Genomic DNA, 17868 nt, shown 5'->3' on the forward strand with positions numbered 1-17868 from the left:
TGTTACAATATGAGCCATGAAGTGAACATACCCGGCTGGTTTATAATTAAAACAATAGATTTTGAGCTTTTAATGAAACAAAATTGCATTGTTACATTGAAAAACTAGGAAGAAAAGTACTGACTTTCTTCAACCGTTGGGGCCAAAATGTGTCTTTCATTGAACATTTTTCAGTTGATTTAGAACCTTTTTGCAAATCAGAAAAAAATGGACAGGACTATCCGAGAAACAACAAATTAAATTGGTGTGGCCTTAGTACATGTAGTATTAGATACGTGAACGTTTGTCAAACGTTGTACTTGTAGAATTTTAAGGAGTCACACGAGGGCGCTCTTTCAGCTTTCAAGTATTGCAATCTGGTTCATATCATTGTGATTAAAGGGGGTGTTATTTCGTTGTTAAATATGCAAAAATTTAGCTCAAAATTGAGGATAGCCGCTTGTTTATTTTTCAGTTAAACATTTCAATATTTAACGATACAAAATTGCATCTCTAGATATGTTTTTAAAAGAATTGCGTGTTGGATAGATGTTGTTAGTTACTATATCGAAATGGAGTCGTCTAGTGACAAGCCATCAAGATGGCGGTCCGACTATGCAGTGCCAACTATCCTCTATACGCGGTCACCCTGCTGGACGACTCGCACATTCTGGTGGCAGGAGGTGGCGGTGCGGCCAGGACAGGTGTCGAGAATGCCATGGTAAAGCTGTGATGTTATTGGAGTATTGAATATTTATGTGGTTTCTGGGTGTATGCTGCCGCGGCCCTTGCCCCCCTCCCTCTCTTCGGGGGTTCCAGATGTTGATGATTCAGCTGTCAGTGGCGCTAGCTATAAATTACTTCAACTACGGTATACGGGCGACCATATCAATATTATACAGATTTGAGATTGATCCAAAACCGCCCATGAACGTGTGTTATCAGAAAAATGTGACAGTTATTAATCCAACACCAGTATATCTCCATAGCGATCTGAGGCCTGATCAAATACTATTGCATAATATGATACATGCATATGTACACGTAGCCATAATGTCCTGTAAATTAAACACGGTTCACAATGACTGAGTCATATGCATTAATTTTTTGTAGCATTTTGTCTACTCACACCTACACTTGTATGTTAGATTTGTTTACAAGTTTACAAGATTGCACGCATACATTGATGAAATTATTGGATTCACCTGGATAGAGTGTTACTCATAAATGCTACATTGCAACCGAGAATTTGAACCATATTTCCCTTGACTACAAAACACTATTGTTCACTATATTGCTGCGAAAAATGGTATTTCCCTGACATGCTGATGCTCCTCCTGGCCTTTGCAACATTACTAAATATTTTGGTACAGTGATTTTATACCTGTTGGAATAGCCTGGTACTCCAATACTCAGCTCCGCCTACATTAACATTTGCTCTGAGGATATAAGCAGATACTCGTAGCATGGCAGCCACTTATGACTGCTGAATGTCTCCTAGGAAATCTTTGAGCTCCAGGGTGAGGGGAAGAACTGTGTCGCCACCAGCATCCACAAACACAGCACCGACCCCAGGGCTGTCATGAGCCTCGCAGCAAGGTCTGATGGGAAGGGGCACCTGGTGGCTGCTGGGATGGATGGAAAATGTCAGCTCTTCAGAATAACAAAAAGCAATGTGGCATCTGATGAGGGGGAGCAAGATGCAGATAAAGGTATGGAATTTTTTAGCATGAAAGTTCATCTGAGTTACAGGTAGTAAAGTACATTACTATGGAACAATACTGAACTGTTATCCAACTAAAAAAATTGGACTCAGAGCATGGCTAAAGGAGGTACATACACAGTCCCTGGGCGCATTCATTACGAGAGGCAAACAACCTTCGACACATTCCCGACATCACACATGCATGTGAAGTCACTTGTCCTGAGTGATTGGATCAGTTAGCTGAAGAGGACCAAGTGATTCAGTAAAAAATTCTAGGAGACCATTTTTTTTGCATTTGGAGAACAGTTCAATTCCATAAGTATGAAGTCCTTTGTTAGTTTGTATCCTCATATCTGTTCTTTCACTTTTGAGGTCTATTTTACCTATATAACCTTTTCTCCTACTGGACAATTTCTATTCAGATGTCTTGTTGTCTTTGTCTTCCTGTCCTATCTGGTCTGTCTTTGACCATGTGTTTAGAAGCAAGTAGAGTTAATCAAGCAGGCAAGAGGGGTAAGAAGACAGGAGAGAGAGAGGGTGGGAAGAGAGGAAGGAGAAAACGTGGAAAGAAAACCAAATCTGCCGGTCGGTTGGTTGGTCTGTATAACTGGCCAGTTGAAATTTCACTCTGCATTCTAAGTTTGCAGTGTTTGAAGTGTACTCAAAAGTATTGACACTTATATTTATGGAGAATTTTACCTGCCAGATAGCATGTAGATATCTGAACCTATGTAACACTTAGCTGTCATGTTACTGTGATACAAGTATGTGTATGGGGATATGTATGTTGCCTGTCTTCCTTTTGCAAGAAATAGCAAAGCTTTTAACATTCATAACCCAGTCCTTGAATATAACCATATAATAATGTTCAGAAAAAAAGTACAGTTGTTGTCCCCATGCTAAACACTTGCTTTTTCTGCTGTTGTGGGCTCAGGTTCACCACATAACTTGCTGATACAACAAATGTAGCAGGCTTAGGCTTTGTGTTAGACCGTCATAATTGCTGGCTACTTAAAGTAAGGGCCCAAATGTAGTTAATGCCTACAAAACTACCTTTTTCACTCAGAAAATGAAGCCAACTTGAGAAAGAGAAAAGGGTCGACAGGACCGAAGGCAGAGAAGTCTTTAGAGGGGACAGAACATACAAGTAGTGATTACAAGGTGGAGTCACTGGCCTGCGTTGATACTGACTTCCACAAGGAGGAGCCGTTTCAGAAAGTGGTGCGGTTCAGTAGGGATGGGGACATCATTGCCACAGGGGGAGCAGATGGGCATGTTAGGGTATGGAAGGTAAGAAACACCACCTCTTAAAGCATTAGGTATTATGGATTACACGTACATATGGTGTGTTGACATTACATATCATGAGCACGTCAGCAGAACGTACTGCACCTGCGCAAAACCCGTAATGTATTTTGCTTAGCACTTAGTCATATTCGCACATATAAGGTTAACACTCCGTCTGCAGTTTCCAAATGTTGTGTTGGAAAAGATATCCTCTGCAACAGGCAAAAAAATTCTGATGCAACGGTGACCAAACTTCCAACGAAAACCGTGAAAGGCTTTTCGCAGGCCAGGCACAGTATGTTCTGCTTACATGCCCATATCATGTATGGCCAAATGCAAGTTCAAATTGAATTCTACAATAAAAGCTGAAATGACATGGGGAGCTGAAATGGAAAAAAATGGAAGCTGCCATTTAACAGCCCAAAACTCTCTGGTAGCTACTAGTACATAGTTGCCAAAATTGTGTGCAGGGAATGTATGCATGCTTATACAATTAAACTTTGTCTTTAGCTTAGACTTGCCTATGCAGAAGTTTTTTTAGAAGTTGGGAGAATACTAATAAAGGATGAAGTGTCCATGGTAAAAGAAGAGATCAATAACTGGCAATGTTTCTAATCTCCTTTTATGGTTACCAGATCCCCAAGCTTGAGAAGAAACTGGATATCAAAGCCCACCTGGATGAGATTGATGACCTGGATATCAGTCCATCAGGGAACAAGGTGACTAGCTCTAGAGATCAATCTGCTGCAATCAGTATCCTGGATGCAATATACACTATTTGATTTGCTGTTTCTCAGTAGTTACCTAATGTATCACATATTCACAGTCTTCCTGGAAGTATTTTACTTCACTTCACATGCCTGTTTTGCTGTTGGACAGATAGTGTCTGTGTCTCGAGACCACCATGCCTATGTGTGGAAGGTAGAGAGTGGTAAGAGGGAGGCAGAACTACACTGGGATAAAAAGGTACCAGACAAGAGCTACAGAATAAAGGCTGTCAGGTAGGACAGGTGTACATTCCATCTTCAGTTTTATTGATAATAATGTCCAGAAAAGTTTTAAATATCTGGAACAGTGCCGGCCTGCAAGGTTTATCGGAACTTTTCCTTTCTTGAAATTAGCCCACATTATTTGAAAACAACTATTTGGTTCTTGATTCTGGTAGAAGGGAAAAGGGAGGTTTTTGCTGTGTCTGATTATGAAGTTTGCAGTTGAAACAATTCTGTAGTACAGTAATTGATACACTACTGTATTCACAGTAAATTATGATACACTAAATGCACATTTGTTTGTTTGTTTGTTTGTTTGTTTATTAAGGAATCTCCATTAGTGATAATATGTACATCACTACTCTTCCTGGAGTCCTATTCACAGCATCCTGGATTTTGTAGGAAGAGATGGAAATAGATTAAAACCACTGCAAACATTTCTAAGACTTTACAGTATATGCTACCTCTTAGTAAACATAGTTTGAATGCATATCTGTAGTAATGTACTGCTGTTGCTGTGTGTTGTTGAAGGTTTGGCACATCCCAGGAGAAGAAGTCGACAGTACAGCTGTACACGATGCACATCCCAGCACGGCGAGAGAGGAAGCCTCTACCCTGTTACCTCACCAAGTGGGACGCCATGAAGTTTGTTCCAGAAAAAACCCGGTCCACAGGCACTGATGTACTGTCTTCTCTAGCTGTCAGGTACTGTTTAACCATTTCCTGTATTTTAAATGCTTTCTATGAATGGTGCATATACATATAGGACTTTTTTGTTTCTACTTCTTGCAGTTCAGATTTTTTAAATCATTGTTTATATTACTCCTTCAGAAGCAATAGAACAAATAACAAACATGGTACAGTACTGTTAATGAGAAAAAACAGTATGATTCTATTTTGTGTTAGGAGGTAAAGGAGGTTTTTGCTTTGATTACCGTTGGTTGAAACAAAAACGTCTGTATTACAGATAGTAATACAATGCAAACACATATTTGCTGTGTCAGGATTTATCATTTATTTAAACTGCATGATGTTGCAGTTAAAACTTATCCTTATATATTATATATTTCTGACGATTTTCCCTCCTTTACCCTCTTTTCATTTTGCAGTGATGATGGAGTATTTCTTGGGGTGGGAACCAACTCAGGTGATACCATGATATACGTGTCCTGGAGTTTACAGGTAGGATTTGACTTCATCACTGTTGGATGGTTTACATACAGTAGATACTAACTTAGGCCAATCAATTGACTTGTTTATTTGACGTTCCCCCCCCCCCCAGAAAGTCCACCGGGTGAGTGAGGCCCATGGCATCTTCGTGACAGGTCTGTCTTTCCTGAAGAACAATGCCGTAACAGCAGAACTGACCAAAGGGGCGGAGACTGCCCTGGTCAGTGTGTCAGCTGACCACCATGTTAACCTGACGCCACTGCGACCTAGATGTAAGTTACCAGGATGGTACTACTACTACTACTACTAGTATTTACTTTGAGCATTTCACACACGCAATTGGGTAAAATGCATATGGTGCATGATTTTAGAACTTACTAGTATTTTTCTTGTTTTGGAAACTTAAATGACAAGAGAAAAGCAGAATTTATTCCTCCGGGAAGTACATGTATTTAGAGTTCAATTAGTTCATATATATAAGAAACTGTTACATGTGCAGAAATCATAATGGTGTTCCCTTCTTGTTTTCCAGTTATGATCAGTGTATGGTTTGCAGTGATTGGTTTCCTGGTGCTGATAGTGGTGATCATGGTGTACCTGGGACAACAGGGACTCATGTAGGGAACTACTCAAATGATGTAGGAAAGCAGAGGCTTTTTTAAATGATAAGTCATAGTTGCAATGGTCTTAATAGTCAAAAGTAATTCTTTGTATTTCTCACAAAATTTACTAAGTAAAGGCACCACCATTTTCTGAATTGCTAAGTCCAAAGCTTTCATCTACACTGACTTAATTCATATGAATCATCACAAACATATCTTCATGTACTTCTGCTGCTTGTAACAATTTGAAAACTAGCTTAGCCTGTCTATTTTAGATAAGACTTGGATTTTTAGTTGAGACAAACACCAGTACCTGTGCACAGTTGGAAGGAGGCAGGAAGCTACAGAATTTGTGATGTCAGCTACATGTACCTCTGAATACATGTAGTTACGTGTATGTGTAGACTTACAAGACCATCCTTTGGAACAAGTCCATCCTTTTTAATAGTGCTTGAGAATATGTGAAATTTAGCAATAATATATGTGCTACACAATCATGTGAAGTCATATTGCAGGATGGCACTTGGATTGACATTGTATTTATTGTATTGAGAGCTAAATGAATTAATGTAATGAAATCATGATGTTGGAAATCTCATTGAGTAGCCAGGTGACATTAGTTGATTGTAAGGCAACTATTTTGATACATGAGAGTGTGCTGCAGTGAAATTGCTTGTTTTCAGAACTTGCCATGTGTGAATATGTACAGTGTATCTGTGCCCCAGACTTCTGTGTCTCAATGTTAAACACATGTAACGTTACCTACATGTATATCTACTGGGTCAAACTATTGGTCTATAAGAAGTACCTGATATTATAGCCTGACTACATCTGGCTTCTAGCACTCAGTAACAGGCCTTCTACTGGTCTGTTCCCTAGAATTTTGATGGCCGATGCCTCTTGTAAGTCAGGAAAATTGGGAACATCTTGTTTATTAATTTATGCATATGTGCTTTAATGAACTAATTGTTGTCAGACATAAAACTGTCACTGGTCTACCATAGTGCTAGAGGCTGTGATGACTGGTTTCCATAATGACAGAGAATCCTGAGCTCCTATTGGACTAACTTACATAGCTACAGGTAGTTCTGGAATGGGAATGGTTCTTTCAGGCTAGAGGAGAAAGGCCACATGTACAGGCTCAGTTTCTGACGGGGAGAGATTGTGTAACATGCATGTAGGCCAGGAACTACATTTGCATAGGGATGGCTTTACCTACATGTTGTCATGGCAAATAATCCATCCACATTCTTAAAAACAATGTTTATCGGTATACACATCTAAACATCCCATGTGATGTTGCCTTTTCTTGCCCCATCCCCCATTGTCCTGGTCCAAACCTTTGTGTATGGATGAATTTTTTTATCATCCAGAGACGTTCTTGTAATAAACTTCTAGCTACAGAAATGCTTGATAATGCTTGTTGTAAGTCAAATTAACATGAAGGTAATCTCACAAAGTATTAACCTATGACTGTAGATTACTTCTACAATTTTCTTATTTGTCCTATTTCTTAAGTTCTGTTATTTGCTTAAGGTTTGTTAATAAGCACAATCCTGTAACTGTAAGCAAAGGTGTCTGCATGATTTAAAAGCCTTGATTACCAGACTTTGTGCTTGTAGAATTATTTCAAGATTGTGTTAGTTTTCTTGAAATAGTTTATAGAATTATTTTTTAAAAATCATATGATAGTTGTATTGTTATTTTATAATTGTGGAATGGCATCACCCCACTGGGTAGGGACTCCATGAGCTCATTACACCGACTAAGATGACATAAACAGGAACAAAACTCTAGGCAAGGATTAAGCCTTACTGGTGGCCTTCTAGAATAATTCAACTAAGGAAGACCTGAATGTAGCTTTCTGCTATACTCAACAATACCCAATGCTACCACAGTTGTATCTCTCGGTTGTATATGACTTCGTATGTTTGTCATTGTGGCTATGACCATACATGTAAGTTGTTGACATCTGCACATTCCCTGAGAATGGCTGCTGGCTAAAACTGATTTGATGTATTTATGTATGGGATGTTTCTGTTAACAAATTGTATTAAGATGGCTTCTGTCTATTTTGCCATTCACCTTTTTGCCATGAATGTTGAATAAACATTGATAATGGTAAATGTAAATGCGTCTAAATTCAGTTATGTTCAATAGACGTGTCCAAGACAGTAAATATATAATAATATTGTAATACTGCAGTTCAAGACCTTTTTAAAGTTTTATTGGATTTTGTCACCTATAATTTTACGAAGTCACCATTTTGGACCAGCAATGCTGTCTACATCATTTAAAGCATCTGCAGCTGACTGGATGGTAAAAGTAATGGCAGCCACTTGCTTCTTAACTTCCTCCCAACCTGGAATAAACAAGGATGCAGCATGTGTTACTAGCAGGGTTTATGGAGATCCAACATTTGTCACATAAATTTGTCATTTGCTCAAACATGCTAACTCTTGGGTAGATGGAATAGTCTAATCCTGCCTGCCCATCTTAATTACCAGAGCAACCAATGATAGCATGGGGGGTAATTAGGAGATTGACAAATGCCCAAGTGAGAGGGTGGTAAAAAAAGGCAAGCAGAGACTAACGTTGCCATTGACTAGCAGCCAAATAACTCAAATAATTGACATAACATTGAAAATAACCGATGTAATAGATGTTTCCATCTGTACATCTTGAACAAAGAAGGGTAGTCTAGTTTTTAAAGTTGTGTGGTTACCTTCGCCTTGTGGCCCTCCACACATCGCATCTACTATCCCAGGGAAGGCGTTACTGGTGCCGACGGTGCAGTAGGGTGGGGAGAACAAGACATGTCTGGGGAAGCAGTGAAGAACCAAGTTACAACATGTACACAGTAAAGGCTTTCAACAAGTAAACAGACTCTACTAACAGAACATATAGCTACCAGCATCTATTGTTAAATAGATCTTTTAAAAATATAACGCCTGTATCTAAAATCCTCATAGACGTGTGGTTACTGTATTCTCTGTTACAGTTCCATGTTCTAAAGACTAAAATTAAAATATCGCAGCAAGTGTAGTTTGCTGTACTTACTTGAAGAACACATGTTGACTGTTGGTGTCAATAAACGCTTTGTTCACCGCAACTAGCTGGTCGTTTACCATCCGCGCCTGAATTGGGCTGTCAAAGAAAGAAAAGGTATGTAAACTATGTACTGTACTGCACTGTACTATAGGAAGTAAAAACTACGTAATGTGTCTCACGATCAGTTTCCTAAAGGTCGCGGCCAATGAGCTATCAAATAATTGACAGATCGCTCAATGAAGTTCATAAACAAACAAAGAACGAATGTTGGTACATTTTGCAATTGTGTGTTTTGTTGTCTGTCCTTTTGCATCTTGCGTCATATCCCAGTTATGAAATCAAGGGACAAATAAATACATTTATGGTCGCTCAATGATCGCCGTCTAGCGAAAAGGGAGCTTTAAAGAGATGTCATGCAAAAGTAAAATACTTTTCCGGTTTCATGGTATAATCGATGCTTATACATAATTGTATAGTCAAAAAGCAACAATCTACACACTCAATCATGTACGGTTACCAAGTTGGCCTACATTACGCAGTACTCACTTGTCTTTGTCCACTCTGTCCAGTATGTCCTGAAACGCTGCTGCTGCAGCACTGAAGTTCTGGATGGCCGACGACAAACCATCTAGCGGAGAGGATTGAAAAGTACTAACTAATGTAATATAATTACTGCACAGAAACACCCACAGATAAACCCACCAACAAGAAAGGCAATAAAACATTACCATGGCGACGATTGAATGATTATTATTGTATGTGATGGAGCCAGAAATCTCCTTTACAAATGTTCACCACACATGCGTGTAGTGAATTATACAGGATTGGTGGGGGAGATTTAGGGTTAAGCATATTTTTGGCGTTTTTCTGGGCATTTTCATACGGCTCTCTTTGTTGTACTGGTATCTTACAGTGTGGGCCATATACCAAATACACATTTCAGCATATAGGAGAAGGCAGCCATTCTTCCTTTCAAAGCGATTGTAATGACTTACACAAATGCCTCCGCCCGGAGGCGTCGCCAAAAGCACGACTTCCGTGCCATGCAGGAGGTAGATAGAAAGTACAGAAATGATTACCGAGGCGGATGCCTTGTTCCTCTAACGCCGTGCCGTAGTCTGTTTCCGTGGCGTTTAGCCCCGCGGTGAGGACTGGGACGTACTGTTCCCACTCCAGAGGCAGAAGTACTTCATCTGACAGGTACCTCAGCAGTTCTCCTGTAACATGACAGGCGGCGCAGAACAGCGGAATATTTCAGTTCGCGCATCAGGACAGGCGTACAAATGTATATTGTTAAAACTCTCCAAAATACATAAAAATAGATGCAGTGTATATTTATTTCTGAATGCCACGTAGGGATAGCAGTTGGAATGGTTGGTCTACAATAATGAGAGCTCCCAATAATCCATCCTTTACCTGCTGTTCTGGCTAATGCACGGTGAACCGAGAAGTCAGGGTCAACAAAGCGTTCCATGACGTCCATGTTGTCATAACCAGTGTGGTACACAGGATAGGCCGTCCCTATAGGGTACCCTGTCTGGGGAGAATATAGAATATAACTCTTAGCGCTATAGCAATTCCAATATCAAACACGCCATATTGTTCGTATATCTACACTTATTTAGATGAGAATGATAAACGATCAACTTTCTTGCAAGTGTTGCCTGCCGAAAGGATAATTGCCAGCACAGTGACAAGACAAAAATATCGAATGAATAAAAAAAAAAAACCCATCTGTCTAGTATAAATCTAAATGCTAACTCCAAATCATATTGATGATATATAACTGGTTAGGTTTGACTTCTTGTTAGGAGACGGTGGAGGACCAAAACACTTTCTGTCATGTGTGTGTTTTGTAACGTTAAGAGGCACGTATAGTTTTCCTTTTTCCTATAAACACAGAAACATCTGGATGCAATGAAAAAAAATCTTGAACTTTGGTATACAATGGTCAGTTAGGAATAGATATGTTGTTGCAGGTGATTAAGAAATGTCCTGACCTTGTCGTGATCATAAGCCATGGTCATGACAGGAGTGCCGACTCGCAGGGCAAAGGAAGAGTGGTCCGTGCTCAAGGTAATGCCGCCGATGCTGTCATCAAAACGTCGATTACAATTAATGACAAATTGTGATGCAAATTTAAACCTGGTTTAGAACCAATTTAACACGCCAAAACTAGTAGAATGCATTTTACCACCAGGAAACATAATTTCGATCAAGCATGTGTGAACTGAAATAAGAAATCTGCTACATAGGTCTGTGGCTATCAAGTTGTAGAATATAACTAGCACTATTAACTTTGAAATTATTGATGTGTATACAGACATTAGAATGTTATCTATATTTTAAGGAATATTTTTATTAATCTTGGCCAATAAAGAGAAATGCAGATCTTACAATGGAGTTTCCTTGCCTTGTGCCCAGTCGTCATACACAGTTTTGTCAGGCGTGTTGTGTGGACTAGGGACCTACTCACGGGTATGACAAGGGAAAACAAGTAAGATGCAATCGTTCTATTGGTGCCAGTATTAGTATAAATCACATATGCACCAGTGACAAGAAATTACTGGCCTCGTGCTTTCGCTTCAGTGGGGCCGGGGGGTGTGCACATTATTTGGAAGAGCACACAGAACGCTCCATATGTGGGAGCCCGGATGGTAGATGGCGCGTAAAAATTGCGAACTTTGTCGTTCAATTTCGCGGTCAAAATGTGGCCCTGGCAAAAAATATATCATAGATTATAAAAATAGACCTAAAAGTCTACCATGTCAGATAGAGTTTTTTTTCTATACTAGTATTTCCAAAAAGTCCTCAGGCACCCTTCAATATGACCTTAACACTGAGACGACAAAAACAGAAACACTAAACGTGCCAGAGTTTTTTTTGTGACTGCCAATAGAAATGTCACCCTGTGTGTACAAACCCGTTTCGTGGCCTCATAAATGGCGTTGCGAAGGGATGGACTTGCTCCTACAGCAAGGCTGTAGTTTCCTGCAAGTAAGTTGAGATGCAAGTAAGAAGTATCAATGCCAATAAAAGACTTATCAAATTGAAGGTAGACAATGGGCTATTGTAGTCTATCACCAAATTAGTGGCTTACCGTGAAACGTTAGCGTAGATATAAAGGTTGAGTTGATGGGTTTGTTTATGAGCCACTGGAATTTACTGCCTGATGATATAATGTAAAACATCTACCTGAAACTCCAACGTCCATATTGACGTAGGTGACAAGGCGTTCTCCGAGCAGTTTGGCGTATTGCTGGAAGGAGGTATGGCAATTACTTCGCTCAAACATCGTACAGTTGAGTGAGAGTAAGTGGGTGGGGTGGGGGCGGCACTAACCTCAACCCCCCCAAACCAAAAAAAAATCTACCATTTGTGTGATATTCTTTGACTTTGAGTTCGAGCAACATAATAAAATTTGGACAAAAGAGCATAATACACAACACATGTCATCGGAGGCCGTTAGATAAATGTGCAATTAGGACAGTATATTACAACAGAGGTTTTTCTTTTCACCTCAACATACTCCATGGATCCGAACAGACCGAACTCCTCCGCTCCCCATGCAGCAAATACAACAGACCGGCGAGGACGCCACTTCCCTGCAAATTAACAGACATAATTCATTTTGAAGTATGTAACATTTACGTAACATATATGTAACATATTCAAGACTTTTCTAATCAATACCTATCAAACTAATTACCAATCCCAATGTTGTCATTGACTCCATTGACTCTATAGACCTCTTCCATTGTGTACGTGTTGCCGATACTCGTACTTGAATAAACATTTGATCTTCAAACATGGTCTGTTTCTGTAAGTTTGTTCATGGATTATGACAGCTAACATCATGAAGGTATTCCATGAACTGAAAAATCTAAGCGTGGTGTACCTTCCGTAGCAAGATTTCCAAACACCCTGGTGAGTTCCAGACTTATGGCCGTGGAGCTGGTGTCATCAATGGCTCCCTGGACCCACGCGTCATAGTGGTTCCCAAACATCACATACCGGTCTAAATTGAGAACAGAATTGAAGAAAATGTTATGACCTACGGTGTAGGTCAAATCATAGCCAGTTATTTGCACATTAAGCACTGTTAATTGTTGTTTTGAATTGTATAATAAAGCCAGCCATTGTGCCATGCAATAGATTAATGTTGGAGTTCATTGTCGTGAATAGGCTATCCGACAAACAAACACTTGAGGAGTATTACGGTTGCTTGCTTTTACATTGAATATTTGCAATACATGTCATACTCATAGTATACTTTTGCCCATATCGACCACCTATGCGTAGCTTAATTGTACCTTATTTTTCCCATACATATCTAGCATGTGTATTCACGTATACATTTTCCTCAACGCAAAAACACTATAAAATCGTACCTGGTTCAACACGTCCTTTAATCATCCCAATGACGTTGTAGACTCTTTGTATTGATGTGTTTGTGTAGACATTCATGCGTACTTCCCTCGCAGCCCTGCAAAATGATAAATATTGAAGCCTTAGACAAGCCTGCAGCTGATAAGTTAACTTAGGCTACGTAGAAAATTTTAGGGCTTAAACCTGTTTGGCTTGATATAAGATTTTGAGTGTCATTTTTGTGCACCGTAATTAGTTGTGGCGACAACGTGCACACAGAGCCATTTCCGGTATCCATAAAGAAAATTAATTTAGAATTTGTTAATACTATTTATAATCGTGAATTTCTCACTGATTCTGCATACACAATTTCCCACTGCCTTCCATAAGGCGACAAGCATGAATACAGTAGAATACTGAGAATGAGATAACCTAAACAGAGAATGAGATAACCTAAATTCAATTTGGTAATCTATTGGCGACCTTTGTGACCGTTGACCTAACCCTATCAGTGTCCCAGATCATACGTAATACTCGTATATACACTTTCTCCCAACCTGCGGGAAGACCACCTGACCTACTACAAAGACAAATACACCATACATAAAACCTCCGTACATGGAGGTAAAATCCAATATAAACTTCTCACCAATCGTCTGTAAATCCCGGCCCAAGTCTGTAGGTTATTGGAAGCGAACCGTTCCAACCCGAGGGCACTTCTTCTCCGGAAAGTCGTCTGGAGAAATTTAATGACATAATTTAGTTGTATACATCGGGAAAAGCTGGCGAGGGCAATCTGCCATGTAATGACGCGTTACACAACGAAGAAATAACTGACGTTTTAGAAATGTTCTGGCGTTGCTGGTTTTTCGGTTTGAAACATTACGTTTACATTCGCCGTAGGTCGTCGCACAGAACCAACCTCCGACAGAACCTACTTCTGACAGGATCTAAGACAGCATACATTTTCGGTAACAAGCCACCTGAGTTTTGTAAGATGCATGCACGGCTACCCCAAGCTAAAGAATGCCCTCAGTTTTCTATTGTACAACGAATGAAACCAGGCCCTTTGAGATGGACAGTACTGGGAGAATGAGTTGACTAACCTCACGTATTCTTGTGCGTCGTTGTATGAGATGGGTAAGATAGGGATGGGTGGAAACACGTCAACATCACCAAGTGGTCTACGGTAGGCGTAATCTGTGGGGAACATTAAAACTTAAGATATTCATAAGGAACGCAGAAAGAGTGTATCCTCCAGAGTAAACCACTAATAATGATATCCAAGAAGAATTATTATGAAATATGAAACGAAAGAAGGAAAATTATTGGGTTATTGCTGTGATTTAGGTCCAAAAAAGATTGAATTTTACTAAAATCGAGTTGACCCCTCCCCCATACATTGGCTGTTACTCTTATAGGTTATCGCAAGCACCACGATGCCAAACAAATACACATTCCTTTCAAACACTAATCAGATTATAGTTTATCATTTCGCAATTGTTACCGAGGAGCTTATCGTGAACAAATATTGGACCTGTCACCAGGTCTATATACACCCTACCCGTTGCCGGATACCCAGGTGTGAGCGGTTCCCCCGGATCGGCGAGTGCGGAGCCCCTCTCCACCCCGGTCCCCGGGAGGAACCAGCTGTCCGGGTACACCGGCAAGCCGGGCACGTTCACATCCGCCGGGTCAGGGTAGATGATGACCCCCACCATTCCCACTGCAGCAGCGTTTGTTGCCTACATCAGGAAATTCAAGTGTAAACTGAAGTGGTCCGGGATACGCAGTGGGTTTTAATAAGGTGTAGTTCGGAATAAGAAGTCCTCCATGTACACAACACATTGATTCGTCTTCCTAAATAGACGTAGCTGTAATAAAAACGTCAAGCCTTCACGTCAATACACAACACAATTTTCCACTTAAACAGTATTAATCGAATACATATCATCGCACACGTTACCTTCGCTCCTCTCAGCTCCCGACCGTACTTGACGATAGCTATCTTCCCGGTGCAGTTGATACTCGCGTTCTTTTCTAGATATTCAAAATCCTGTGGGCGACCATAGTTGGCAAATACAAGTTCTCCCTGTTATAAAAAGAAAAAGACATGTTATATCTATCTATCTGCCAATCTACACTGTCAACGGTTTACACAGATCATTTCCTACATGGCAGCTTTTGAACATACCACTGGGTTTCCTGGTGGAGAAAAGGCGTAGAAGAACTGTGGTGCGTCGGGGTCTCCCTGCAGTTCAGGCTCGATGTGGGCCGTGCGAGTGTCGTTAAACTCGTACCCCACCCCGTCCACCGTCACTACCGTGTTATTCTCACCCATCTCCCCCATGGGTGGGTAGGACAGGAGGAAGTCGTAGGGTACCAGTCTGGAGAGCACCAACATAGACTGTGAATAAAAATCTGTACCTGACATTTGTGTCAGATGGTAGATGAGCAATGATTCTAGACGATGTCCGAAATGACTGAGAACAAACCCAAGTACGTGTTCAACAATAGTGGACCTTGTAGTTTCCGAATCAAACCATAATCTTAGGTCCCCATGTAATTTCAAGTGAACATTACTATGAACAGCAAAATCGCTCTACCTGGCCTCATCCAATCCATTGTCTAGCCATGTTTGTCTTAAGAGTTCCGCCATCTCAAGATCAGGGGCAGTTCCTGCCATGTGAGGTCTCCTGGCCAGCTCTCTGAGACGGACAGAGCGACATAAAATTGTCAAAAATGTTATGGTAAAACTAATTGTCCAAATACTTTATACATCCTCATGTTTACGTATAATCATTCTATCATAGACAACATTGATAATTGTTAATTTATATATACATAACCTATATTAGGGAAAATTAATGGAAATGATATCGATAATTAATTGGTAATATATTCTTCAAAGGCATTCCCAGGGTTAGCCACATATACGTCCGTCAAAGGCGTTGTAAGCAATAGCAATTGATCATTAGCCCAGGAGTGTACATTGGCGTGGCTTTAAGATAATCTAAAAATTCAAGCAAGAGAAAATTTTCCTTACGATTCCACAAACAATGCATTGACGAATTCATTTGTCACTTGCTGTATTACATGTGTATGACATCCACTTCAGTATTACCTGGATCCGGAAGTTTCGCATACCTTAAATTCTCTCGGATTCTCTCCGAATCAATCTCGTCCATTATCGTGTTTCGGACTGTTCCGTCGGCGTCCCGAACCAGGGCCCGAAACTTGTCGAGCGCGACCCGGTCTTCCTCCGTCAACCCGGTCTTGGAGAACCATCCTATGATGACTCCGACACCCAGGGCGACACACCCGCACAACACAGCCAGGAGGATGGACCTGCCTTTGGACATCGTTCTTTTGCTTTCCTCAAAGTTTTCTACTCGATCACTCCCTGCAAGTATATCAGTGCTGTTATATATTAGTCACTAGGGATGATACATTGTATGTATCATCGTACGTTGTACGCCAATCGGGATGAAGGGAGTATGGTTAGGTAACAATAAGTTGTACCTATAACCAAACTGTTATTTTGATAAGAATGGTGTCTTGGTGATAGTTTATTGCGTTACGGAAAAGACGAGTTGCGACAGCCTTCTTGTAATTGTGTTTCACACAACCAGTTACAGAGTCAGCTGAATCGTCCCCAGCGGAGTGGACAAAGGTGACCCGGGGGGTCGCCGTGGTTTGGATTTACACACATCCAACGTAAATATGCCGCAAAGGCAGCTACAATGGTAACAACTTTGGTGTGTAGTGTGACGTGCTGTCCAGGACAACGGCAGCCGAGTAGATCCAGGTAACAAGACTGCGACTTTTAGATGATTATATGGGGAATTCCAACGTTCCTATCAATCTCCATCCTCTGACATAATTAGGTGAAGGAAAAGGTAAATCTAAATCAAATCTATTTCAGTTAATTATAACAAATAGGACAAAGTAAACTCAAGCAAAGTTTCCTATCTCACAGTGTACCTAAATGCTACAGTCGCACTGACCGGCTATTTGAAAGGCAATACCAGGTACTTTTTGTTAATTAAAAGTAAATACTAAGTAGACCTGCTTGCCATCGCTTTCTATCAATATGTTGTATTGTTTTCCTTATTCTTCTCAAAGTTTCTACATTCTCTTGTTACTGTTACCTTGACATAATTGCGCAATACAAACATACAAATGAAATTGTACCTAAAAGGATAGCTCCGTATCCGGGCTCCATATTCGAAGTTGTGATCTTGTTACTTTTCTCAAGTCACTTCATCAACGATTCCCCAGTTACTGTGAAGAAGGAAAGAGAGACAGTATATGATAAGAAAGGTGTCAAAAACACCGGTACCGGCGACGAATGGTTGTTGTTTTAGAACCATGTAAGACAAAAGAAACAAGAGTTCCGAGATCTCATACCTCCATGAAATATGGGCTTGACATGTAAATGTTAATTTCTTCTTTAATTATGCAAATTACCTCCACATTAACATAATAAATGCATCGTGATGTTAACTTTTGATTAACTTACACATGTACCAAGTATGAAATTCCCATCATTTACCACTAAGGAGTCATAGAATTTTCGCATTAATTATGCAAATTAGGTCATCATTTGCATAATTGGTATCTGGTGATGTTCCATCTGCCATAGATTACATACTAGTACATTACATGTATGAAAGTACTATAATGCAAAACACTGTAATTATAGAATTTCCTCATT

At 40.2% G+C, this 17868-nt stretch overlaps 2 protein-coding genes across 4 annotated transcripts; one reads left to right on the top strand and one right to left on the bottom strand.

The window, feature by feature from the left end:
• The first annotated feature begins 552 nt into the window (after positions 1-552).
• Positions 553-6268, top strand: LOC109469830 (prolactin regulatory element-binding protein-like). 3 transcript variants are annotated; one of them, XM_019768551.1, is made up of 10 exons: positions 553-700; positions 1481-1691; positions 2165-2269; positions 2751-2974; positions 3607-3690; positions 3851-3972; positions 4492-4665; positions 5070-5142; positions 5243-5402; positions 5663-6268. In XM_019768551.1, the coding sequence occupies exons 1-10, from the start codon at positions 581-583 to the stop codon at positions 5749-5751; spliced, it is 1362 nt and encodes a 453-aa protein (XP_019624110.1). In that variant the 5' UTR covers positions 553-580; the 3' UTR covers positions 5752-6268. The 3 variants fall into 3 exon arrangements, with proteins under 3 accessions (XP_019624110.1, XP_019624111.1, XP_019624112.1); XM_019768552.1 differs by having other exon boundaries at positions 2168-2269; XM_019768553.1 differs by lacking the exon at positions 2165-2269.
• Positions 6269-7940: 1672 nt separating this feature from the next.
• On the bottom strand, positions 7941-17509 carry LOC109469829 (N-acetylated-alpha-linked acidic dipeptidase-like protein). Its single transcript, XM_019768550.1, has 21 exons — positions 17346-17509; positions 16299-16554; positions 15758-15859; positions 15346-15538; positions 15118-15243; positions 14716-14896; positions 14258-14351; positions 13801-13887; positions 13175-13269; positions 12682-12801; positions 12303-12388; positions 11979-12042; positions 11707-11774; positions 11181-11251; positions 10784-10874; positions 10200-10320; positions 9863-10000; positions 9330-9411; positions 8793-8879; positions 8458-8552; positions 7941-8094 (listed from the first exon to the last, which is right to left on the bottom strand). Exons 1-21 carry the CDS (start codon positions 17374-17376, stop codon positions 7991-7993), a joined length of 2292 nt encoding a protein of 763 aa, XP_019624109.1. The 5' UTR covers positions 17377-17509; the 3' UTR covers positions 7941-7990.
• Between the last annotated feature and the right edge of the window lie 359 nt (positions 17510-17868).

Source organism: Branchiostoma belcheri, unplaced genomic scaffold, assembly GCF_001625305.1.
Source record: "Branchiostoma belcheri isolate BF01 breed outbred unplaced genomic scaffold, Haploidv18h27 scaffold21, whole genome shotgun sequence".
Taxonomy (NCBI): Eukaryota; Metazoa; Chordata; class Leptocardii; order Amphioxiformes; family Branchiostomatidae; genus Branchiostoma; species Branchiostoma belcheri.

Coding starts and splice junctions, on each gene's coding strand:
- LOC109469829 (XM_019768550.1), bottom strand. CDS start 17,376: ATGGAGCCCGGATACGGAGCTATCCTTTTAG. Junction 15,244..15,345: donor CTCCACCAGGAAACCCAGTG/GTATGTTCAAAA, acceptor TTTTTATAACAG/GGAGAACTTGTATTTGCCAA. Junction 8,095..8,457: donor TGGAGGGCCACAAGGCGAAG/GTAACCACACAA, acceptor TGTTTATTCCAG/GTTGGGAGGAAGTTAAGAAG.
- LOC109469830 (XM_019768551.1), top strand. CDS start 581: ATGGCGGTCCGACTATGCAGTGCCAACTATCCTCTATACGCGGTCACC. Junction 2,270..2,750: donor AAAGAAAACCAAATCTGCCG/GTCGGTTGGTTG, acceptor TTTTTCACTCAG/AAAATGAAGCCAACTTGAGA. Junction 2,975..3,606: donor GGCATGTTAGGGTATGGAAG/GTAAGAAACACC, acceptor TATGGTTACCAG/ATCCCCAAGCTTGAGAAGAA.